Here is a 24096-nt window from a genome sequence, read left to right as displayed (position 1 = left end):
CTGGCCCCTCCCCCGACACTGGAGGGGGTCCCACGCCAGCATTCTCCCTAAATAGTTTGGGTCCTCCTCCCCCACATGGCTGGGTCTCACGCCGGTCCCCTCTCTGTACCCAGTCAGATTCCACACTAGCCCTCCCTCCGCCCCCACTGCAGGTCCCTCTCACTTCACACTCCAGCTCCTCCTCTGAGCCCCCTCCCTTTCAACTCCAAGTGTCACCCGCACACACTTGCAGCAGGTCCCTGGCCCATGGGAGCTGGTGCTTCCCCAGGGCTGAATCTCTTTTTCACACCCCTCTGATTTGCTACTTGACTAAGTGCCTCAGGGATTCGGCGCCTCTGCCTTGGCAGAATGAATCAAGAATCAAAGGACATGAAGAGAAGAATGTCATGTGTTGCTTAATCAAACATCTAGCCAGAGGAATTGGAATAAATTTGATCTCGGTGCTACTGAAACCCACTGTTTCCTCTAATTTTTTTTTCCATTTGTATGCAGAATAAATTTTGTTCTGTGCACCAAGATATGTGCAGATGTGCACCACCAGAGGACACACACTGCCAGCTGTGGGCACTCTGCTAATCAGCTGGGCAGCACTGGACTCTCTCCTGGGGGCTGCCTAAGTGGGCCGCTGATGGGAACCCTACTGAGACCCAGAGGGATGAGTCTCACAGCTGGGTGTTAAAATCAATGGTGATAGCCTATTTAGGAAGGATTCAGTGAGCAAAAGGGGGGAGGAGGGACCCTCTGTGTCAAACCTGGCATGTCCTGTTTTCAAGGCACCAATAACATGGAAGAAAAGGACCTTGAATGCTTATGGGTCCTAACCGATAAAGCTCACACGATGGGCATAGGCTGTGAGTTTATGTGAGCCTGTAGTACCTGGGGGCCCAGGTCCAGCAAAGTTCGGGACTGGGTCTCCCCTGGCCCCACCTACTGCCTCCATGCAATTTAATGCCCCCCCCCCCCCCGGCCTGGGGATTTCATCTCTCCCCTGGCCCCACAGGGAAGGGGGGCTGCCTCTGTGCACTGCAGAGTCCTGTGGGGGCAGCACATGGAGACCACCACCCTGGGGCTGCAGGGATGCTAGTGCTGGGGGGCCACTGGTGGCCGCAGGACCCCGCAGACCATTTTAAATGGCCCTGGGGGCAGCAGGCAGGGCCAGGGACAAACCGGGGGGTAGGGGGGAGTATGGAGACTCTAACCATCTGGAGCCATTGCCAGAGGGCGGTGCCCCAGGTAAGCCTGGCATCCCAACCCTCTCACATACCCACATTCCCTCCCAGAGCCTGACCCCTCACCCCCCCTGCACCCACATTCTCACCCAGAGTCTGCACCCCTGCAGTCCTCACGCACCCCAATAGCCCAACTTCCTCCCAGAGCCTGTACCCCAGTGCCTTGCCCTAGCCCAGAGCCTGCACCCAGCACCCAAATTCTCACCCAGAGCCTTAGGCAAGTGGGGGGAGGGAGTTTGAGTGGGGAAGGGGGTGCGGGCTCTGGCTATTTTGGGCACCAACAGATTGAAGACTGGGTATTAGCGTCTGCTACCAAATCACTCTTGAGGACTAGCACGATCAGCTCCTTACACACCTATCAATAATTGTAGGAAAAAAGGTTGCATGATCATACACTGGAAATCTCATGCTGCCAGTACTAAAACATCCTTGAAATGTCTAAATAATATAGATAACAGTTTCCTAACTCACCAATTGTTGCATCCAACACAGGCCCCTCTACATTATATGTTGTCTTGACAGACACCAGAGGAACTGACAAAAATTAAAATGAATGATAACTTAGGATCGTGACCTGTGAACAGAATAAAGTCCATACCATATATATATATACAGGGCTCGACAATTAGGGCAGGACAATTTTAGCTTGGTGCGGCTGCGTAGCACGGTCAGCACATGCGCAGCGCGGTCTGCACATGCGTAGCGTGCGATTCCACATAGCTGGTGAGTAGGGCTCGCTGCCGCTTGGCGAGCCCTGTGTGTGTGTGTATATATATATATATATATATATATATATATATACACACACACACATTAGTTTCCTTAAAAGGGCCAGTTTCACAAACCTGAAAACAATTATAAGTGAAATCAGCTGGGAGGAAGATTTTAATCAGAAAAACATGAATGATAATTGTATGACAACATTTTACTAGATGCCCCAAAAGCCAAAATTAAGGAAGAAAACCACATTATTTAAAAATGACCTGATTTAGAAAGGAAATGAAGGCAACTATAAAAATGGTATATAACAGATGGAAGAAAAAAAGTGGATAGTAATGACTACAATCAGAAACTAGGAATTGTAGAAAATGGATAAGGGAAGCCAAGGGACACAAAGAGACCTTTATGGGCGAGAGTTCGGGACAAAAAAAGAAGGAGATTTTAAAAGTACATTAGGAACAAAAAGAATCCTAACAATGGTATTGGTCCATTACTAGATGGAAATGGTAGAATCTTATAAATATTTTAGAAAGTGTTTGTTTGTTTGTCCCAAAACATCTCAGAAACGGTAAGAGCTAGAAATACAACATTTTGCATGGATACTACTGATTTCCTAACTTAAATAACAGGATTGGTTATATTCCGAAATCCTCGTGGAATGAGGAGTAACGGTAGTTCGGACTAGGAAGCCTAGTCCGAACTACCTAGTTCATGCCGCGTGTAGCCGCGCTGCACGGGGTTCAAACGAGCAGGGATTTAAAAATGGCGGCGCCCAGTTTATGCAAATGAAGCCCGGGAAATTCAAATCCCGGGCTTCATTTGCAAGTGCAGTATGCCTACATTACCCCGCTAGTTCGAACTAGCGGGGTAGTGTAGACATACCCTAAGAGAAAAGTATTTCCAATCAAATATGCTATAATTGACGTAGTTCAATGAATTAGTGAACTGGCAAGATTTAGACGGAGCCTGAATCCGTAGAGAGGCCAATATAATTGACGTAGTTCATTCATCACACCTTTTACTATATTTTCCCCGGGCGACATCGGGTATTACTGTTAGTTATAAATAAACTTGCACAAAAGGCAAGTGTTCAATAAATATTTCTTATTGTATTTGGAGGGAAAAAGATGGTGTAGTCATGCTATATATTTTTTGGGGGAGAGAAACAAACTTGGCAAATGTGTTTCATGATGACAGTTGGTTAATAAAGTTGTCCTCTCTCACTGACATTTTCTCAATTTTAACCAAACTGAATGTGACTATACAAGGAGGAGGCAATTATTTATTTTGAAACTGGGAGCAGATACACACATTCCAAAAGACATTAGCACTGGGGCAAACACACCTGAAAAACAATCACCCAAGCTATGACATGTTCCCAGCTCTGTTACGACACACAGAGGAAAACAGCATCAGTGAAGAAAAAGCGAATGAAATGGAAAGTGTCACATCGTGACATCTCACTGTTCTGACAATTTTTGTCACCTGTTTCCCAGCAGAAGGGTTTGAAAATTGAAATGAAACGCGTTGGGTGAAAGATCCTTCTGCTTTTGGAAATCCTGGCTCAGTAACGGAGCTAAATGTGATTCCTGATCAAGAAAAAGTTGCTGCAATGCACCTGTGATCACACACTCAGAATATGCCACCAGACGTTGAAATGTGTCATCATTTTGGATAAGTGTTTTCAAAGACTATCCACTGTTACGTAAGATTAGTGTTCTGTTGTGGTCATGATTCATAACAGCCTACCCATGCACGCTGGGATTTTCAACTTTGACAAGGTTAAAAACAAAAGGAAGAAACTGACTCAACAGCTCACCTGAGGTGCATCTTTTGAGCCAGACTGGGCCAAGATCCTGATCAATAGGTAGGTCCACCCAGCACGTTATGTAAGTGAAAAGCCACTTTCCTGCATTTCTCCTGTATTTAAAAATGTTTTACAAGTAGTGTCACTGTCTACTTCTAAAGCTTCAGAGGGGGAGCCAAGTTAGTCTGTAAATGGAAAGACTTAAACAACAACAAAGAATCTGGCAGCACCTGAAAGACTAACAAAACATGTAGATGAGATCCTGAGCTTTCGTGGGCACAACTTCATCTGAAGAAGTGGGTTGTGCCCACGAAAGCTCATGATCCAATCTACATGTTTTGTTAGTCTTTCAGGTGCTGCAGGACTATTTTGTTGTTTTTTAAGTTTGTCTAATTCTATTGGAACTTGAAGTGATGAGGTTTAAGCTAGCATGTCTTGCTCTTTGTTGTGATTTGATGATATTATTGTTTGGGTTGTGGGAATAAGTATTTTGCTTCCACTGTATCTCTCTCTCTCTCTCTCTCTCTCACTCACTCTCTCACACACACACACACACTCTCTCTCTCTCTCTCTCTCTCACACACACACACACACACACACACACACACACACACACACACACACACACACACACACACACACACACACACACACACGACAGGGTTATTGGCAGAGGGTTGCCAGATACTTTCACAAAAAATACCAAACATGGCAGGAAAAAAAATAAAAACCACACAACCTCCCCCCGCCCAGTCACTGCACCTTTAAATCCCCACACTCCCCTGCCCCCACCAAATGCGGCAGGGGAGGAATGTCCCAAGCAGCCTTCCATCCAAGAAAAACAGAAAATACCGGACATTTTACATGTGCAGTATTTTCTGTTTTTTTTTTTATCAGACAGAGGCCACAAATACAGGACTGTCTGGGCCAATCCCAGACAACGTGGCAACCCTACGTTTGAAATCCAGTGCACAGCATGGAGGAGTTTGCTCAGCCTCAGTCCTTGAGTCTCCACAGGCTTCCTTGAGTGAGCCTCCCCTACTTCATTTGTGCCTCTCTCATACTTTCCCTCTCCTCCAGTCCTGCTGCTGGGTCCCAGCACTGGCTGTGAATTTGAGGGATGCTCCCGCTTCCATACTTCAAAACAAATGAAGGGGCCTTGAATTCACCATTCAGAGGAGGGCTCCACCCAGCTCCTCTCAAAGGACTCCTCCACAGCTGACCCAGTGCAAATAGATTTGCTGTCCTTATTTGTGTCCTGCCATCAGACCCACCCACAGCACTGCAGTCCTAAATACTAAAGTCACCCACACACTACTGTCCCGCCTGCCTTACGAGCTACCCCTTTTTATCCAAACCAGCACCTGGGCCCATCTTTCCGACACCTTCACATGGAGATCCAGGGATCAACGTGGCCCAAACTGAGCGCCTGACGTCCCCCCAAGCCAACTTCTCTTTTCTCTTTCACTGTGGACACTGCCCCGACAGTCCGGGCTTGGCCTCTCTACGGATTCAGGCTCCGTCTAAATCTTGCTAGTTCACTAATTCATAGATTCCAAGGTTGTGATAATCAATTGTGTCTTCCTGCCTAAAAGGGGAGAAAACTGCCCCCAAATAAATCCTGGGCAGGATCCCCCCCCAGTTCAGTCTTTGGGGACACTGGGCAGAGCCACCCCAGTGTGGGCATTGTGGGGTCTGAAGTCAGGGGCCACTATTCGGGGCATGTCTTTAGTGGGGGGAGAGGCCTTGGCCATTGTCCATCCACGTGGGTTGTGTGAGGGCCCTCCTTATGAAGTTGGTGGGGTCTATGCCCTCTAGGTGCAGAGAGCCTTGGCCACGGCCCTCCCCTCATGTAGATACTGTGCCCCCTAGGTGTGGTAGGGGCCTCTGCTGAGGGTGCAGGCTCTGGGTGTGACGGGATGAGAGGCTCGGGATGCAGGAAGAGGCTCAGGACTTGGACAGAGGATTGTGGTATGGCGGGGGAGTGAGGGTCGTGGGCTCTGGGAAGGAGTTTGGGTACAGGAGGAGACTCCGGGCTGGGATATGGGAGGTAGTCGGGGGTATTTGGACCTGGCAGCATCTGCTGCAGCTCCTAGGAAGTAGCACTCGAAAGTGCTGTCCCTGCAGCTTCCAGTGGTCATGGCTCCTAGCCAATGGGAGCTGCAGAGCCAGCACTCCACACGCTGCCCCCCCACCCACTAGTGACAGCTCCGCAGCTCCCATTGGCCAGGAACTGTTGCCAAGTGACAGCTGTGCCGCTCCCATTGGCCGGGAACTGGGACCACTGGGAGCTGCAGAGGCTGTGGACCGCACCTTCCCGTGCCTAGGAGCCGCAGGGGTCTGGGAGCTGGGTGGAGCCAAGGGGGCTGGGCCCCCTCCCTGCTACCCACCCGACTTGTAACCGCCCAGGTGGCTGGGCCTTTCCGCCGGGCGCTCCAGCCAAAAACCAGCTGCCTGGCCAGGCCACCCGACCCCTGGTGGGCAGGCGCCTGGGAGACCCCCATTGCTGTGCAGGGTGGGGGGGGCTGGGGCACCCAGCGAGGGCTCCGCGCCCCCTAGGTAGGGCAGCAGCCCTGAGCACCGCCCCTCCCCCCCCCGGGAGGTGCTGAGCAGGGTGGGGAGCCGCGCAGTCCCCGCCTCCCATCCACGTGTCCTCTTCCCCGCCGAGTCCCTTCCTCCTCGCCCGAGACTACAACTCCCGGCGTGCGCCGCGCCGCCGCCTCTGCGCCGGCGCCGGGGGCTGCGGGGCCGCGCGCGGGGCCCGCCGGGGGCTGTAGTGCGCGGCGCCGGCCTCCCGCTCGGCGGCCGCGGCGCGGCGGACTCCAACCCCCAGCAGGCCCCGCGGCGGGAGGCGGCGCTGGCGGTCACGTGGCCGGGAGAGAGGGGGGGGCGGCGCACGGTGGAGCAGGCAGCGGCGGCGGCGGCGCGGCTGGGGCTGCGGGAGGCGGCTGCGCGGTGCGGGCTGTTGTTGTGGCGCCCCGCCCGGCTCGGCTCGGCTCGGCGCGCCCGGAGGCCCGGCAGCATGAGCGACAACGATGACATCGAGGTGGAGAGCGACGTGAGTGGCGCCCCTGCCCCCCCCGGCCCGCCGGCCGCCCGCCAGTAACGCGAGTGTCTCTGTCTCTCTCTTATTGCAGGACGAGCAGCCGAGGTTTCAGTCTGCGGTACGTGCTGCCTTCGCGCCCCGCCCGGCCCGCGAGCGCCAGCGCCGGGGGGGCAGGCCGAGTGCGCCGCGGGCGGGCCGGGGAGCGGACCCAGCTGGCGCTGGGCTCATGTGATCCCGGGCGGACGGGGGTGAGCGGCCGGGGCTGGCGTCCAGGCAGGGAGATGAGTAGGGGGGTCCGGGACCCAGCAGAGCCGGTATCAGGCGATGTGTAGGGGGGTCCGGGACCCAGGAGAGCCGGTATCAGGCGATGTGTAGGGGGGTCCGGGACCCAGGCGAGCCGGTATCAGGCGATGTGCAGGGGGGTCCGGGACCCAGGAGAGCCGGTATCAGGCGATGTGCAGGGGGGTCCGGGACCCAGGCGAGCCGGTATCAGGCGATGTGCAGGGGGGTCCGGGACCCAGGAGAGCCGGTATCAGGCGATGTGCAGGGGGGTCCGGGACCCAGGAGAGCCGGTATCAGGCGATGTGCAGGGGGGTCCGGGACCCAGGAGAGCCGGTATCAGGCGATGTGTAGGGGGGTCCGGGACCCAGGAGAGCCGGTATCAGGCGATGTGCAGGGGGGTCCGGGACCCAGGAGAGCCGGTATCAGGCGATGTGCAGGGGGGTCCGGGACCCAGCAGAGCCGGTATCAGGCGATGTGCAGGGGGATCCGGGACCCAGGAGAGCCGGTATCAGGCGATGTGTAGGGGGGTCCGGGACCCAGGCGAGCCGGTATCAGGCGATGTGTAGGGGGGTCCGGGACCCAGCAGAGCCGGTATCAGGCGATGTGTAGGGGGGTCCGGGACCCAGGAGAGCCGGTATCAGGCGATGTGTAGGGGGGTCCGGGACCCAGGCGAGCCGGTATCAGGCGATGTGCAGGGGGGTCCGGGACCCAGGAGAGCCGGTATCAGGCGATGTGCAGGGGGGTCCGGGACCCAGGCGAGCCGGTATCAGGCGATGTGCAGGGGGGTCCGGGACCCAGGAGAGCCGGTATCAGGCGATGTGCAGGGGGGTCCGGGACCCAGGAGAGCCGGTATCAGGCGATGTGCAGGGGGGTCCGGGACCCAGGAGAGCCGGTATCAGGCGATGTGTAGGGGGGTCCGGGACCCAGGAGAGCCGGTATCAGGCGATGTGCAGGGGGGTCCGGGACCCAGGAGAGCCGGTATCAGGCGATGTGCAGGGGGGTCCGGGACCCAGCAGAGCCGGTATCAGGCGATGTGCAGGGGGATCCGGGACCCAGGAGAGCCGGTATCAGGCGATGTGTAGGGGGGTCCGGGACCCAGGCGAGCCGGTATCAGGCGATGTGCAGGGGGGTCCGGGACCCATGAGAGCCGGTATCAGGCGATGTGTAGGGGGGTCCGGGACCCAGGAGAGCCGGTATCAGGCGATGTGCAGGGGGATCCGGGACCCAGGAGAGCCGGTATCAGGCGATGTGCAGGGGGGTCCGGGACCCATGAGAGCCGGTATCAGGCGATGTGTAGGGGGGTCCGGGACCCAGGCGAGCCGGTATCAGGCGATGTGCAGGGGGATCCGGGACCCAGGAGAGCCGGTATCAGGCGATGTGCAGGGGGGTCCGGGACCCAGGCGAGCCGGTATCAGGCGATGTGCAGGGGGGTCCGGGACCCATGAGAGCCGGTATCAGGCGATGTGCAGGGGGGTCCGGGACCCAGGAGAGCCGGTATCAGGCGATGTGTAGGGGGGTCCGGGACCCAGGAGAGCCGGTATCAGGCGATGTGTAGGGGGGTCCGGGACCCAGGAGAGCCGGTATCAGGCGATGTGCAGGGGGGTCCGGGACCCAGGAGAGCCGGTATCAGGCGATGTGTAGGGGGATCCGGGACCCAGGAGAGCCGGTATCAGGCGATGTGCAGGGGGGTCCGGGACCCAGGAGAGCCGGTATCAGGCGATGTGCAGGGGGGTCCGGGACCCAGGAGAGCCGGTATCAGGCGATGTGCAGGGGGGTCCGGGACCCAGGAGAGCCGGTATCAGGCGATGTGCAGGGGGGTCCGGGACCCAGGAGAGCCGGTATCAGGCGATGTGCAGGGGGATCCGGGACCCAGGAGAGCCGGTATCAGGCGATGTGTAGGGGGGTCCGGGACCCAGGCGAGCCGGTATCAGGCGATGTGTAGGGGGATCCGGGACCCATGAGAGCCGGTATCAGGCGATGGGTAGGGGGGTCCGGGACCCAGGAGAGCCGGTATCAGGCGATGTGTAGGGGGATCCGGGACCCAGGCGAGCCGGTATCAGGCGATGTGTAGGGGGATCCGGGACCCAGGAGAGCCGGTATCAGGCGATGTGCAGGGGGGTCCGGGACCCAGGAGAGCCGGTATCAGGCGATGTGTAGGGGGATCCGGGACCCAGGCGAGCCGGTATCAGGCGATGTGTAGGGGGGTCCGGGACCCAGGAGAGCCGGTATCAGGCGATGTGCAGGGGGATCCGGGACCCAGGAGAGCCAGTATCAGGCGATGTGCAGGGGGATCCGGGACCCAGGCGAGCCGGTATCAGGCGATGTGTAGGGGGGTCCGGGACCCAGGAGAGCCGGTATCAGGCGATGTGTAGGGGGATCCGGGACCCAGGAGAGCCGGTATCAGGCGATGTGTAGGGTGGTCCGGGACCCAGGAGAGCCGGTATCAGGCGATGTGTAGGGGGGTCCGGGACCCAGGAGAGCCGGTATCAGGCGATGTGCAGGGGGGTCCGGGACCCAGGAGAGCCGGTATCAGGCGATGTGCAGGGGGGTCCGGGACCCAGGAGAGCCGGTATCAGGCGATGTGCAGGGGGGTCCGGGACCCAGGAGAGCCGGTATCAGGCGATGTGTAGGGGGATCTGGGATCCAGGGCGAGCCGGTATCAGGCGATGTGTAGGGGGGTCCGGGATCCAGGCGAGCCGGTATCAGGCGATGCAGGCAGGGAGATGTGTAGGGGGATCCGGGACCCAGGCGAGCCGGTATCAGGCGATGCAGGCAGGGAGATGTGTAGGGGGATCCGGGACCCAGGAGAGCCGGTATCAGGCGATGCAGGCAGGGAGATGTGTAGGGGGATCCGGGACCCAGGCGAGCCGGTATCAGGCGATGCAGGAAGGGAGATGTGTAGGGGGATCCGGGACCCAGGAGAGCCGGTATCAGGCGATGCAGGCAGGGAGATGTGTAGGGGGATCCGGGACCCAGGCGAGCTGGTATCAGGCGATGCAGGCAGGGAGATGTGTAGGGGGATCCGGGATCCAGGGCGAGCTGGTATCAGGCGATGCAGGCAGGGAGATGTGTAGGGAGATCTGGGATCCAGGGCGAGTTGGTATCAGGCGATGCAGGAAGGGAGATGTGTAGGGGGATCCGGGATCCAGGGCGAGCTGGTATCAGGCGATGCAGGCAGGGAGATGTGTAGGGAGATCTGGGATCCAGGGCGAGTTGGTATCAGGCGATGCAGGAAGGGAGATGTGTAGGGGGATCCGGGACCCAGGCGAGCCGGTATCAGGCGATGCAGGCAGGGAGATGTGTAGGGGGATCCGGGACCCAGGAGAGCCGGTATCAGGCGATGCAGGCAGGGAGATGTGTAGGGGGGTCCGGGACCCAGGAGAGCCGGTATCAGGCGATGCAGGCAGGGAGATGTGTAGGCGGATCCGGGACCCAGGAGAGCCGGTATCAGGCGATGCAGGCAGGGAGATGTGTAGAGGGGATCTGGGATCCAGGAGAGCCGGTATCAGGCGATGTGTAGGGGGATCTGGGACCCAGGGCGAGCCGGTATCAGGCGATGCAGGCAGGGAGATGTGTAGGGAGATCTGGGATCCAGGGCGAGTTGGTATCAGGCGATGCAGGAAGGGAGATGTGTAGGGGGATCCGGGATCCAGGGCGAGCTGGTATCAGGCGATGCAGGCAGGGAGATGTGTAGGGAGATCTGGGATCCAGGGCGAGTTGGTATCAGGCGATGCAGGCAGGGAGATGTGTAGGGGGATCCAGGACCCAGGAGAGCCGGTATCAGGCGATGCAGGCAGGGAGATGTGTAGGGGGATCCGGGATCCAGGGCGAGCTGGTATCAGGCGATGCAGGCAGGGAGATGTGTAGGGGGATCCGGGATCCAGGGCGAGCTGGTATCAGGCGATGCAGGCAGGGAGATGTGTAGGGAGATCTGGGATCCAGGGCGAGTTGGTATCAGGCGATGCAGGAAGGGAGATGTGTAGGGGGATCCGGGATCCAGGGCGAGCTGGTATCAGGCGATGCAGGCAGGGAGATGTGTAGGGAGATCTGGGATCCAGGGCGAGTTGGTATCAGGCGATGCAGGAAGGGAGATGTGTAGGGGGATCCGGGATCCAGGGCGAGCTGGTATCAGGCGATGCAGGCAGGGAGATGTGTAGGGAGATCTGGGATCCAGGGCGAGTTGGTATCAGGCGATGCAGGCAGGGAGATGTGTAGGGAGATCTGGGATCCAGGGTGAGCCGGTATCAGGTGATGCAGGCAGGGAGATGTGTAGGGGGATCCGGGATCCAGGGCGAGCTGGTATCAGGCGATGCAGGCAGGGAGATGTGTAGGGAGATCTGGGATCCAGGGTGAGCCGGTATCAGGTGATGCAGGCAGGGAGATGTGTAGGGGGATCCGGGATCCAGGGCGAGCCAGTATCAGGCGATGCAGGAAGGGAGATGTGTAGGGGGATCTGGGATCCAGGGCGAGCCGGTATCAGGCGATGTGTAGGGGGATCTGGGACCCAGGAGAGCCGGTATCAGGCGATGTGTAGGGGGGATCTGGGATCCCGGGTGAGCCGGTATCAGGCGATGTGTAGGGGGGATCTGGGATCCAGGAGAGCCAGTATCAGGCGATGCAGGCAGGGAGATGTGTAGGGGGATCTGGGATCCAGGGCGAGCCGGTATCAGGCAATGCAGGAAGGGAGATGTGTAGGGGGATCTAGGATCCAGGGCGAGCCAGTATCAGGCGATGTGTAGGGGGGATCTGGGATCCAAGGCGAGCCAGTATCAGGCGATGCAGGAAGGGAGATGTGTAGGGGGATCTAGGATCCAGGGCGAGTCAGTATCAGGCGATGTGTAGGGGGGATCTGGGATCCAGGGCGAGTCAGTATCAGGCGATGTGTAGGGGGATCTTGGATCCAGGGCAAGTCCGTATCAGGCGATGTGTAGGGGGGATCTGGGATCCAGGGCGAGCCGGTATCAGGCGATGTGTAGGGGGGATCTGGGATTCAGGGCGAGCCGGTATCAGGCGATGCAGGCAGGGAGATGTGTAGGGGGATCCGGGATCCAGGGCGAGCCGGTATCAGGTGATGCAGGAAGGGAGATGTGTAGGGGGATCTGCGATCCAGGGCGAGTTGGTATCAGGCAATGCAGCAGGGAGATGTGTAGGGGGGGATCTGCGTTCCAGGGCGAGCTGGTATCAGGTGTTGCAGGCAGGGAGATGTGTAGGGGGGATCTGGGATCCCGGGTGAGCCAGTATCAGGCGATGCAGGCAGGGAGATGTGTAGGGGGGATCTGGGATCCAGGGCGAGCTAAGCTGGGGTGATGCAGGCAGGGAAGTGTGTAGGGGGGATCAGGGGCTGGGGTCCAGGCCATGGGAGGACCTGTGAGGCTCGTGTGTTATAGGTATGGAGTGGGATTCGGAAGGGGCACGTGAGGTAGGATGGGACTGTAGGTCAGGCATGGTGGGATTGGGAAGGGGGGTTTTCTAGATCCGGGAGATGTGGGGTGGTGACAGGCGGGGGAGGTGGAAAAGCGCATCTGTAGCAGACACAGGTGAAGTGGGGATTCAAGATATTGTGGGAAGGAGGGTTTAGGCCCAGTGTGTTTGGGTTGGTGGTGTGTGAGATTGGGGCAGGCAGAGGAGACTTTCTGGGGGGAGAAAGTGTGAGAGATCCAGGGGATAAGTGGGGGTTTGTGGAGAGGACTGTTAGCCTGCTGTGCTAGGTTGGGGGGGTGAACAGAGGGGGATGTAAGCTGGGTGTGCATGAAGGAGGATTTGGAGGGGAATCTGACCCCACCCCTACTGTACACACTCATTCCAAAGTGTGTAGGGAATCTACACTGTGTATGTGGAAGAGATCTTGGCTAGACATAGCCGTGATAGAAGAGGGGATCTAGGCTGGGCTTGTGGGCAGGGGGAGTGAGGGATCTAGGCCAGCCAGGCATGCGGGAGGGGGATCTAGGCCAGCTGAAGGTGCTTGTGGTATGTGGGGGCTGGCTGAGTGTGTACACGTGGGGCGGGTCTCGGCTGGACATGTGTGGGGGAAATTGGGGAGGATCTAGGCTGGGCACGTGGAGAGGTTCTAGCTTGGGCATGTGCAGGATCTAGACCAGGGTGTGAGGAATTGGAGGGGGGCCCTAGTCTGGATGTGTGGGGAGGATTGTGCTGCAAGCCCTGTGTGCGGGGCTCGGCCCTGCCTGGGGGCGACTGGGCAGCGCAGGTTGGCTGCGGAGGAGTGACGGGGGGTCTCGCACACCAGGAGCTGTGTGGGTTTGGGGGAGAGACCCCTTTCTCTGGGGAGAGTAGCATGGAGTGTGCAGGAATTACTGGGCTGAGATCTTCTGGGACAGTAAATATGAATGGGTGACGCTGGCTCTGTCTTGGGGGCCTGGCTGGCTTTTTGATAAATGCATTTAGCTGGGCTGGTTTTTGGCCTCCCGAGCTGCGTTGCTGTCTGAGGTGTCCCTGGTCGGGTTTTCTGTGGGGTCTAGTCTGTAAATCCTGCTCTGCAAGAAGCAGCTCGTGGGACTTAGCTCGGCTTGCCAGGTTGTAGATCGCTGGGCCTTGTGGCTACCCGTCCGATTCCTTGGCTCGCCTTGAGTGTCGTTGTCTGCCTAGACGGTTAGATAGTTTGAGATCCCCTATTGATGCTTATCCCTGTACCAGGCCTTGCCTAGGCCTGTGAGATTGTAATAAATCGCTTGCTCCTTGAATCCTTTGGGGAATGGTGCAGGTTGGCCAAACACGTCTACCCTGTGTAAAAAGACCGTCCTCGGCTGCTCTTCGAATAGGTCTGGGCTGTTTCTGTTCACCCCTGGATGATCGAATTGAATCTTGCTGGCTGGCTTGAAATTGTGTGTGCTCTCCTCTCCAGGAGGCCTACGTCTAGGCAAGTCCTAGCTGTGTGATCGGCTTGGAAGGCCCTTGCCGATAGATATGGTTTCGTAAATACTCTCCCCCTGGCTGTGTGAACGACTCACACAAGCAGCAGGAACAGTGAAAGTGGCTACGTACACGCAGCTGTCAGGTACTGGAAGAAAAGAAACTGAAAGTCCTGGACACTTTTTCAAACCTTTCGGTTTCCGTGATCTTGGGTGTTTCTGGTAAGAACCGTAAGTAAACATGGCTCAGACGGAAGTGGTGGCTGCTTTTTTTTAAGAATCAGGAAGGATTTCAGGTCTCCGCCAGAGGGTGGCAGTGGAGAGGAAGCGACTACTTGAAGCCACGAATTTGCGTGGCCATGTTTATGAATCGCTCGGAATTGCAGTGAAAATGTCTCTTGTTGCAAATCTTCCTCCGCGGCGGTTGAACCCTAAACCCGTTGGCCTCCTGCTAGTGGGGGAGAAGCAGGCCGTGAAATGCTCTGTTTGCACTGCCCAGCTGGACTGAAATGCCCCCAGTAAATTAGCTTTCACCGCTTGGAGCGAGTTGGAGCGTCTACAAAACTCGGTGCTTGCTCCAGACAACTTGCTGAGAGTGGCTGGTGTGGGAAGTGCGGGGTGGCTGCTTTATTTATTTATTTATTTTTTAAGACAAAGGCTTCCTTAGAGAAGTCTTGGGAGCCAATGACTTTGGAAGTCCCTTTGTCTTCCCTTTGCCAGGTGGTGGAAAAGCCCCCCGTGAGCATTGGCTTGGGTTGTTGGCCTGGAGAAGAGCGATCCCCCCGCCGAGCGGTGCGTGGTTCCTTCCGCTCCCTTGCGAATTGATCTGTGTGTGGAACGTGCACCTTGCCCAGAGGGGGGGATGGGGCGCCGTGATACCCCGAGATTCAAGCTGCCGGAAAAGAGCTGCCTTGGTCAGCATTGATGGCCTAGCGCACGTGCCCCCCGATGCACCGTGCCGAGGGGCGCAGTCGCCGAGAGATGGTCCCTTGAAAGCACCCGCGCGGTTTGGGGGGGACCATTTCAAGGGAGATTTTTAAAAGCCGCCTTGTGGCAGCTGCCCCTCCTGGGATCAGGCCCTGGCTTGCCCTGCTCCGATTGGGGCAGGGTGTCTCCTGGCTGCCTCTGGTGGGTTTGCAGAGCAGCCGTGTCCGGGGCGCCGAGCGGGCAGCAGGAGAGCTCTCGGTGCGTGTTCCTCTGGAGCTGGGGCGTGGGCACTAGCGGCTCGTCGCACGTAGTCCAGATTGCTGCCTGCGTGTTCGGCCCGGCGCTGGCCCGTGGGAGACCTGGAAGGGGGCAGCTTTGTGCCTATCCCCCATGTGTCATTAGATGACCTGACGCGGGGTTAGGGTTCAGCTGCTTCCTAGGTAGGCCGGCCCCCCCCGCCTGGGCTGTGTTGGGCCGTGCCTTCTGCTGCTGGTGGGGGCGATGGGAGCGCTCCATCTGTCCCAATGCGGGGGGGTGGAGAGACCAGGTGGGCAGTGCACAGACTCCACGGAGGGGCGCGTTGCAAGGGACGGCTCGTCCGGTGACCGCGACTCTTAAAGGCCAAGCAGAGCCCAGGCCAGCCAGCCTCACGTCTGAGCCAGGGTTTGGCTGGTGGGTGCCAGGCACTGGGGTTGGGAGGTTTCCTTCCTCTCTGGCTGTGCCCGGCTGGCAGCCCCTGCAAGGCAGCGCGGGGCTGGCTGAAGCGGAGCCCCTCCACAGCGCTAACGAGCCTCACGTGGCCACAGGCCGTGCCGGCCCATGAATGAGGCACTGTTGTCACGCAGGCCTCGCTTGGCACCGGGCACGGCTTAAGCCACGGGCGCTGTCGGGGGGGGCCAGGCAACCCCTCCAGAGCGGGGCATGGGAGGGCCCAGGGCTGTCGCCTTTGCTCCTGGCTGGCTTAGGGCTCGCTGCTCCCTGGCTGGGGGCTGCTGTCTGCTAGGCCGTCCCGTGTCTCGTTGCTGCAGGTGGCAGCCCTTGTGCTCTGGGTCTGCGCCCGTCAGCCCTGGCCCTGCCTGCGTTGTCAAGCCAGCTCGCAGGGCGGCCGGGAACGGCGCCAGGTGGAAAACCAAAGCCTCTGCTGAATGTCAATGGCCGTATTCTTCTCCTGCCGTTTGCTCTGGGGGCTGCTCGGCCGCTGGGCCTGAGTGCGCGGCAGCCACTGCTGGCGGCTTTGTGCCTGCTGAGCTCCCCTGGCGCTGCCTTCGAAAGGCCCCGCCGGGAAGGGGGCAGCCCTGGCTCCCAGGACAGGTGCGTCCGGCCGGGCCGTGCTCTCTTGGGGACGGCCCGGGGCTCTGGTCGGGCTGGGGAGCAGCACCCAGAGCAACTGCCCCTTTGGCTGGAGCCAGGGTGGGGAGGGCTGAACTGGGCAGGTGTCCGGCAAGGGGGGGAATCCAGGGCGACTACATTTGGCCTGTCGTGGGCAGCTACTGCTTGCCCGCCCCAGAGCGGCTTGGGGGAAGGGATCTGTGTACCGATAGGGCCGCCGGGGGGCAGCACTTGGAGCCCATGCAGAGCCGGCTCTGGCGACAGTCGAGGGACCTTTTGGGGTGGGCCCTGCTAAGGCAGAAGGGGGTAGCCGGGAACAGAGAGGGCGGCTTCCATTCCTGACGGGCTGCGTCGGGGGCTGGCTCCGTGCAAGCGTGTGGCTGTAGTGAACCCCCCTGTTGGCCGGGGGCAGCTGGCACCCCCGTGGTAACAGCCCAGGGTCGGTGTGGCCTGGCGCTCCTCTGGGAACAGGCCCGCGGGGCGCCGGTGGCAGGGACCTGCCTTTGCTGGGAGGAGGAGGGAAGGTGGATTTCAGGCCCCAGGCCTGAGAGCTCAGCGCTTTGCGAAGCGGAGCCAGCGCACGGCTGGAGCTGAGAGCGTGGGCATCGCCCCGCCGGTAGGTGGGGCACGCCGGGTCCCAGTAGGGCCTGGCAGCTAGCGCACTGCGCGGTGGTGCCAGTGCCCGGGCAGGCTGCCTTGCAGTGCAGCAGCCAGGTGGGCCCGGTGGGAGCGCAGCGTTCTCGTCTCCTAACCCGCCCGTTCGCCTCCAGGCGTCGCTCCCCCAAGCCAGTGCCGCCCGCTCCGTGCCCTGCCCCGAGTCTGCCAGCACAGGAAGGCGGCTGGGATCTGTGGGCACGTGAGGCTGCCAGAGAAGGAGACGCTGGAAAACCATTGCCCGTGCCAGCGTGGCACCTGGCGTCCCATTTGGAGGCCGGACAGGATGATCTCAAGGTGCCATCTGGCTCTGGGATGCAGGGGACCTGCCATGTCCCTTGTGCGCAGGCTGGGAGGAGAGGTGGGGGTCAGAGGCAACGGAGGACGATGGGAGTGAGCCCCGATCCTCCCCAGCCCCACCAGCATGGACAGACGGGGGCTCCCAGCTGAGCCTGACTTCCCCCGCGGCTCCTCAGGAGTGCAGGAGGGGACACGTTGCTGGGGCTGACGTTTCCGCCGGCACCTGGACCACCCCAGGGGATGCCACCCCGGTGGCTGATCTGCACCAGCTGTTCGCTTCCGTCGCGAGTGTTTCTGGTTGGCTGTGAGCGTGGAGGCGGGGCCGGCCGGAGCGTGAGGGCAGGGCCTCCTGCCCCGATGCCAACTCTTTCTCCGTGCACCTGCCTCGAGCTGCCCTGGCTGCCGCTGCCCTTTCTCCTCCCCCTCTTTCTTTGCCTCCAGCAGGGCCGTACCGCAGAGACCGCTGCCCCCGAGCGCAGGGCCGCCGGCGCCCTCCCCGCCAGGCCAGGCCAGGCTGCAGGGCCCTAACCCCCGTCTCTGTCCCTCTCTCGCAGGCTGACAAGAGGGCGCATCACAACGCGCTGGAGCGCAAGCGCAGGGACCACATCAAAGACAGCTTCCACAGCCTGCGGGACTCCGTCCCCTCCCTCCAGGGAGAGAAGGTGAGTTTACTGAGAGACCTGGTGCCCGGCCTGGCTTGGCTGCCTCCCACATGCGTTGCCGGCCGTTCAGAACCGCCCTGCAGCCCAGGCTGAGACACGTGGCCAGGAGCGACCCAAGAGACCCACCCGCCGCTGGGGGCCTGAGGTCCGGAGCCCACGGTCAGTGCTGGGCGGGGTGCCTCAGTGTCAGAGCCGGGGGGCATATGAGGAGATGGCAGCCGCTGACACACCGGGGATCGAACCAGGGCCCTCCTGAGCTGCTCTAGCTTGAGCTGGCAGCTGGTGTCTTCAATGGATGGGCATGGAAGGGCCAGGCCTGAGCGTGGGGGCGGGGCCAGGCCTGAGCGTGGGGGCGGGGCCAGGCCTGAGCGTGGGGGCGGGGCCAGGCCTGAGCGTGGGGGCGGGGCTTGCAGGGGGAGGAAACTAGCCCTCGTCCTCCCGGCCACACGGGGTCTGCGGGGGCTTGGCCTGGCCCCACACCTGGCCTGGCACAGCTCGATTTCCAAACGCTCCAAGTTGCCTGGCTGGTTGGCACGTCAGCCTGCCCTCCCCTGGCAGGGATCCGCGCAGCCGCAGCCCACTTGCTGCAAGCCTTGGGTGCTGCCCACGTGCCTGGGCCACTGCGCTGGGGTAGATGGGCATCCCCTGGCCTGCTGTGGGCAGGGCCCTGTCTCCCCTGAGACCCTTAGTGCCAGGGCATGATCGTGGGGCTTCCCGGAGGCCGGCTGGGCAGTTCTCCGGCCTCGTGCTGGCCGCTGGCCGACCTGGGTTGGAGCAGGCAGGGTCCCGGTGAGGCTCCGTTCCTGGTTCTCGTGGCCTCCCGTCGCACTGGGCCGGCTGGCAGGGCAGGGCTCCCGGGAGGCCCCGTGGGATGGAGCAGCCGTGCCTGTGACTGCAGAGCCTGCCTTTGGCCCTGCGTTGTTTCAGAGGGAGTCGGCGCTGACGCCGGCTCTGAGCTCGGAGGCCGAGTAGGACCCCGGTCCCGGCAGACTGCGGGCGGAGCTCTGGAAAGCACGAGGGAGTGCAGCCCCGGCTCCTGGGGTAGCCCAGAGAGCCGTGTGGAGGCTCCAGGCTGGGCGCTTCCTGCTAGGCAGCATTCCTGGGGAAGCAGTCGGGTCTGTGACGCTGTATCGCAGCCGGGATGGACCCACCCTTCCTCAGTCAGGCTGACGGGGCCCTATAGTTGGCTCCCGAGTCCTAGCCTGGGCTCCTCACGGCCCTGCTGGCTGCTTAGCCCGGCTGCATGGCCGGCCGCCTACTGAGCTGCGGAAAGCCGGAGGCGGGAGGCCAGGCCCCCGCGTTTGGAAATCGCAGTGGGGGAGGTGCCGGGGTGATGCTGTCGGAGCCGGTCTCCCCCTGGGGGGAGCTTTTGCTGCACAGTTCCCTGCTGCCTTGAAGAGATCCGGCCGAAGAAGCCCAGCCCGTGTAATATCCGCTCCTGGGACCATCCTGTCCACAGCCCAGAGGAGAAACTCCACCCACTGCTCTGGGTAGGAGACTGTTATCCCCATGGCGGCCCCTAGGCGGCGAGGCCCGTGGGTCCGGCTGGGGCCGAGGCAGAGTTAGGACTCGTGGGTGCGGTTTGAGAGGAGGCATTGAAAGGACACGGGGCTCTTTCGTGTGTGGCCCTCACCGTACTTCACAGGAGCATTCCCGGCCGGAAACCTGGCCCAAGCACCTGGGTTTGGAGCCGCACTGAGACCAGACTTCTCTGCACAGATCCGCCTGTCCCGTGCGGAGGGCCCCGCCCGCCGCCTAAAACAAGGCCCTTGCACAGCTAAGGCCCGGAATGAACCCCAGTCAGATCGTGACGGGATCGTGACTCCTGGCTCCCAGTCCCTGGCATCTTCATCTAGGCCCTGGGCTATTGGAGAGGAGCTGGAGGGTCGGGATGTGTTTGGCTTTAACTGCGGCTGCAGTACAGCAGGGCTGGGCGCGGGAGACACAGAGCGAGCATCTGAGGGGGAGGCTCAAGCTGCTTGGCCGAACCGAACACGCTTTCCCAGGACGGCCCAAGTAGCTGGCTCCTATGCCAGGCGGGAGGGATGCCCGTGGTCAGCTGGAAGAAACAGTTCAGCACCGTTTTGCTCAGACTTTCCGAAACCGTTCAGCTGGAACCGGAGGCCGGACCTGGGAAATTTCAGCCTGAGCACTCGAAACGGGGGAGAGGGCGGATCGTAAGGGGAAAGGTCGGGCAAGCTGACCGCAGGGGTTTCAACTGCTCCCCCCAAGCAGAGTAATTGGGTCACGTGCGGTGCTGCGGCGGGAAGCGCGGCGCACTACGCCCCCGGGGGGATTCGCCCCTCTGCCCACACAGCACTGGTCCCCCGCAGATTTGTTTGCTTCCCCGCAGAAAAATGACTTTGCTGGGGAGGCAAAGGGAAGCCGCAAGAGTGGTCACGGGACCCTCCCCCCAGTACGTTTTGGGTACCCTGCTGAATCAATGCGGGACAGAGGAAGACCCAGCGGGTGGCTCTTGCCCTTCGCTGGACTCAGCTACTAGTCCCGGCTGGGCTGGGGCGGACGGACCTGCCGCTTTCCCTGCAGGGCAGCCAGGCCGTGTCAGACGCAGCCCCTCTTGTGCTGCAGGGGAGGGGTCACTGTCCAGGGAGCTGCTCCCCCATCCACCCGACCCTCCTGCTGGGTCTCACCCCCATCACACGCACACCTGGAGCCCCGCCCCTCACGTTCCACTCCCCCTGTACTTGAACCTCCCTGACCCAGATCCCCAACCAGCTGCACGTGGACTTGAGCCCTGCTCCCAGAGCTCTAGACCCTCTGCTGAACCCCAGCCACCTTCTCCTGGGACCACCCACTGCCCAGGCTGCCCCACACAGAACCCTCCGCCCACACCTGGATCCTGCCTGCCCACACCTGTGCCTGGCATAGAGGGGCAGGGCCCTGGAGTGTTTGTGGGACAGGCCAGGTCCTTGTGCTGCGGCAGGTGCAGCCTCCCTGCTGAGTCCGTGTTCTGGATGGGGAACGCCCAGCACTGGGCAGCCAGTGGCCTGTGCCCCCCGCTGCGGCCTCCCCTTTGATTTGGAGAAAACGCACAAAGGGCGAATGTCTTGGAGCAGTGCACCCTGGGAGCAGGCTGGACTGCCAGGTGGGGTGCTGGCGGGCCCCTTGCTCAGTGCAAAATGCCAGGGACAGTGGCCTCTGTCCAGCCTGGTCTCTGCAAACTCCTCCCCACTGCTGTCCTCACTTGGCCCCCCTTCCAACGGGCTCAGGACAGCCTGGCTGGTCTCCCATCCAAGGGCTGCCCTAGTCGGCTCCTGCTGTGCTTCAGAGCAGAACTGCCCTTGGGCTGGGACACCCACGAGCTGCCTGTGCACCTGGGTCTCACTCTCCAGGCTGCTCCTTGGGTCTAGTCCCCCCCGCCCCCTCCTCCCTGCAGCAGCAGTGGGTGGGGCTGTGCTTTGGGCGGTTGGTCAGCCCTAGCAAAGCTGGTTCTAGTCTCAGGTACCCTGGGTGCCCCCATGCAGGCTGCATTGTGTGTGCCTCAGTTTGCCAGATGTCAAAGGGGCTGTTGGCCCCAGGCACATGGTTCAGTGTTGGCCGATACTCTGCCGTGCCTGTAACATGCGGGTTTGGTGCAGTTTGTGGTGACTAAGGCCAGGGGGCTGCCCCGGGACAGGGATCACTGTCTCCCCTTGCTGAGCACTGAGCAAGGCTGTCTGTGCGATGAACGACTGCTTTGCAGGATGTGCCAGAAGGGCAGAGTTAAGGTGATGCTGGCAACCTTGACCCCATCAAAGGCTGGCTGGTGCTGCAGCTCTGCCATTCCTCGAACGGTGCCTTTGGGGGGAGCACCTTAGGGGGTTTGGAAAGCAAAAGGAAGAAACAAGCATTGCCACCCCCTTTCCCTTGCTCTGGTCCAATTCGGCCACAGCAGTGCTCTGTTCCGGCCTGCATTCCCCGCAGTCGTGGCTGTTCTGTATTCACAAGCCCTCTCCCATGCTTCCTGAGCCGTGCCAGCCAACCGGCTTCCTGCGTCTCACCAGGGCAGGCACACGGAGCACCCCTCCTGCCTGTGGCCAGAGTCCCGGCAAGGGCAAACTGAGGCAGCGTCACTGTCCTGCACCCCCCGCCATGGGCTCAGGCTCTCCCCAGCCTCAGGCAGCGTCGCTGTTGTGCACACGGGGCGGCTCACCCCACCCCCAATGGGCCCGGTATTGCTGCAGGCTCCAGCCGAGCCCCTCGGCCCCCCTCTCAGTGCCTAGGCCTGCCCGGCTGCAGGGCCTGCGCCCGGCCTGGGAGCGCCCCACGGGACTGAGGTCTTTATTTTGTTATGTTTTTCCCACTATTGCAACAGGCATCCCGGGCCCAAATCCTGGACAAAGCCACCGAGTACATCCAGTACATGCGCCGGAAAAACCACACGCACCAGCAGGACATCGACGACCTCAAGCGCCAGAACGCACTGCTGGAGCAGCAAGGTGAGGGGCAGCGCCCACCGGGCCGGGGCCTGGACACTCCTCAGTGGCTCTAGTGCTGCCTTCCCCCAGCTGGACAGCAGTGAGCTGAGCATGTGGGCGGCCACCCAGCCGGCAGCCTGTGTGTCTGCTGGTGGTGCACAGCCGCACGTCTCAGAGCACAGAATATTTATTCCACACATGGATACAAAATTAGAGGGAACCTTGCCTGGGGTGCTTGTCCTGGCACTGGCTCGCCCCAAGCACCTGCCAGCGGGGCTCCGGGGAGGCAGAGGGGGACTGGGCAGGGCGTTGAGTTGCTGAGCGTTGGGCCTGTCCACTGGAGACTGGCAGGGGGCTTCGTTGCAGTGACTGGGGCTCACCCCAGGGTGCCTGGCTCCATGGCAGTGCCCCTGGGAGCTGGGTGCCCATGCGGCCGCTCAGGAGAGATTCCAGCGCTGTCCAGCGATTAGCAGAGCGTCCCTGGCTTGGATTGGTTTCTCTGGGTGGTGCACACCCGCACATGCCTCACATTAACATTTATTCTGCACATAGACACCCTCTTGCCAGGGGGGAGGGAAGCTGTCCCTTGCTCTGCCATGGCCAGCTGGCTCTGTGCTGGCTCCCATCTGGGTCCCTGCCAGCGTCGGGAGGTGGGTCGCGGCCCCTGGCGCGCCCTGGAGAGGAGCAGGCTGTAGGGCTTTCTGGCCTCAGGCCCACTGCAGGGGGTCAGGGCTGGCCCAGCGTTGGGCGCGTGCCCGCCGGCAGCAGTGCGAGCTATCCCCTCTCCCCACAGTGCGGGCGCTGGAGAAGGCGCGCTCGAGTGCCCAGCTGCAGGCCAACTACTCGTCGGACAGCAGCCTCTACACCAACCCCAAGGGCAGCGCCATCTCCGCCTTCGACGGCGGCTCCGACTCCAGCTCTGAGTCCGAGCCGGACGAGCCTCAGAGCCGAAAGAAGCTGCGCATGGAGGCCAGCTAGACGCCTGGCAGCGCCCCGGCGCCGTTAGCCCCCTGCCCGCCCGCTCCGTAAGGACTCTCCCTTCTCTCGTAGAGGCTCTCGGACTGCCGCTTTCTGCCCCTCCCGCCCCGGCAGCGTGTCCCCTGGGGGCAGCAGGAGCGCCTGGCCCTCGGCTGGACTCTGGGAGCGCTCGGCTCAGGAGACGCGCCCCGTCCCGATTTGACGAGTGTTTCTATTTATACTCGCGCCCGTGAGTCGGGGCTGCTGGGGGAAGGGGCAGAGAGCAGCCTTGCCCGGCGGACATGCCCGGAGCCAGCCTCTCCTCGCCGGGCGGGACAGGCCCCAGGGCAGCCAGCCCTCTGGGCTCCCACGGGGCTGCGGAGGTGTTTTTTATCTAGGGTGAATGGTGATGAATTGCTATTTATTTCCCGCTCTCGTGCGATCCGGCCAGACTCTGCCGCGGCCCCCAGGGCTCAGGCAACAGATTCGCAAAGTAACGATCAAATTTCCTTGCGGGCGGGCGTCCCTGGGCTGCCTGCCCGCCTTGCGGATGTAAATACCCCCCACATTGGCGCTGGTACTAAGCGCGGCTGCGTTGGGCCGGCCTCGTCCTGGGCGGCTGGGCTCTGTTCCAGCAGGACGTGAAAGGGTGCCCGGGCCAGGCGACGGCCGACACATGCGTGTCTGTACCGCTCTCTCCGTCCTGTCTTCTCCTGCTCCCCCTCCCCAGGTTGTGGCATCCCCCCTCTCTAGTGCGCAGCGTGTAGCAGGCCCCCGGGCCTGGGCCTGGCTCCCTCGGGGGAGCTGAAGTATGTTGTACATACAGCCCCAGAAGTGTCTTGCAAGTTAAGGCTTCCCCTTTACTATGAGACTATAAATAAAAATCTTATTTTATCCTT

At 60.8% G+C, this 24096-nt stretch overlaps 1 protein-coding gene across 4 annotated transcripts; it reads left to right on the top strand.

Annotated features, from left to right (window-relative positions):
* Window positions 1–6625: 6625 nt before the first annotated feature.
* On the top strand, window positions 6626–24096 carry MAX (MYC associated factor X). Of its 4 annotated transcripts, none has more exons than XM_075929126.1 (5): window positions 6626–6814; window positions 6894–6920; window positions 17715–17822; window positions 22132–22261; window positions 23034–24096. In XM_075929126.1, the coding sequence occupies exons 1-5, from the start codon at window positions 6779–6781 to the stop codon at window positions 23216–23218; spliced, it is 486 nt and encodes a 161-aa protein (XP_075785241.1). In that variant the 5' UTR covers window positions 6626–6778; the 3' UTR covers window positions 23219–24096. The 4 variants fall into 4 exon arrangements, with proteins under 4 accessions (XP_075785241.1, XP_075785242.1, XP_075785243.1 ...); XM_075929127.1 differs by having other exon boundaries at window positions 6627–6814; window positions 22138–22261; XM_075929128.1 differs by lacking the exon at window positions 6894–6920 and having other exon boundaries at window positions 6628–6814.

The sequence above is a fragment of the Pelodiscus sinensis genome, chromosome 4, assembly GCF_049634645.1.
Source record: "Pelodiscus sinensis isolate JC-2024 chromosome 4, ASM4963464v1, whole genome shotgun sequence".
Taxonomy (NCBI): Eukaryota; Metazoa; Chordata; order Testudines; family Trionychidae; genus Pelodiscus; species Pelodiscus sinensis.
The sequence above is the reverse complement of the archived record's forward strand: the minus strand, read 5'-3'. Positions and strand labels throughout refer to the sequence as shown.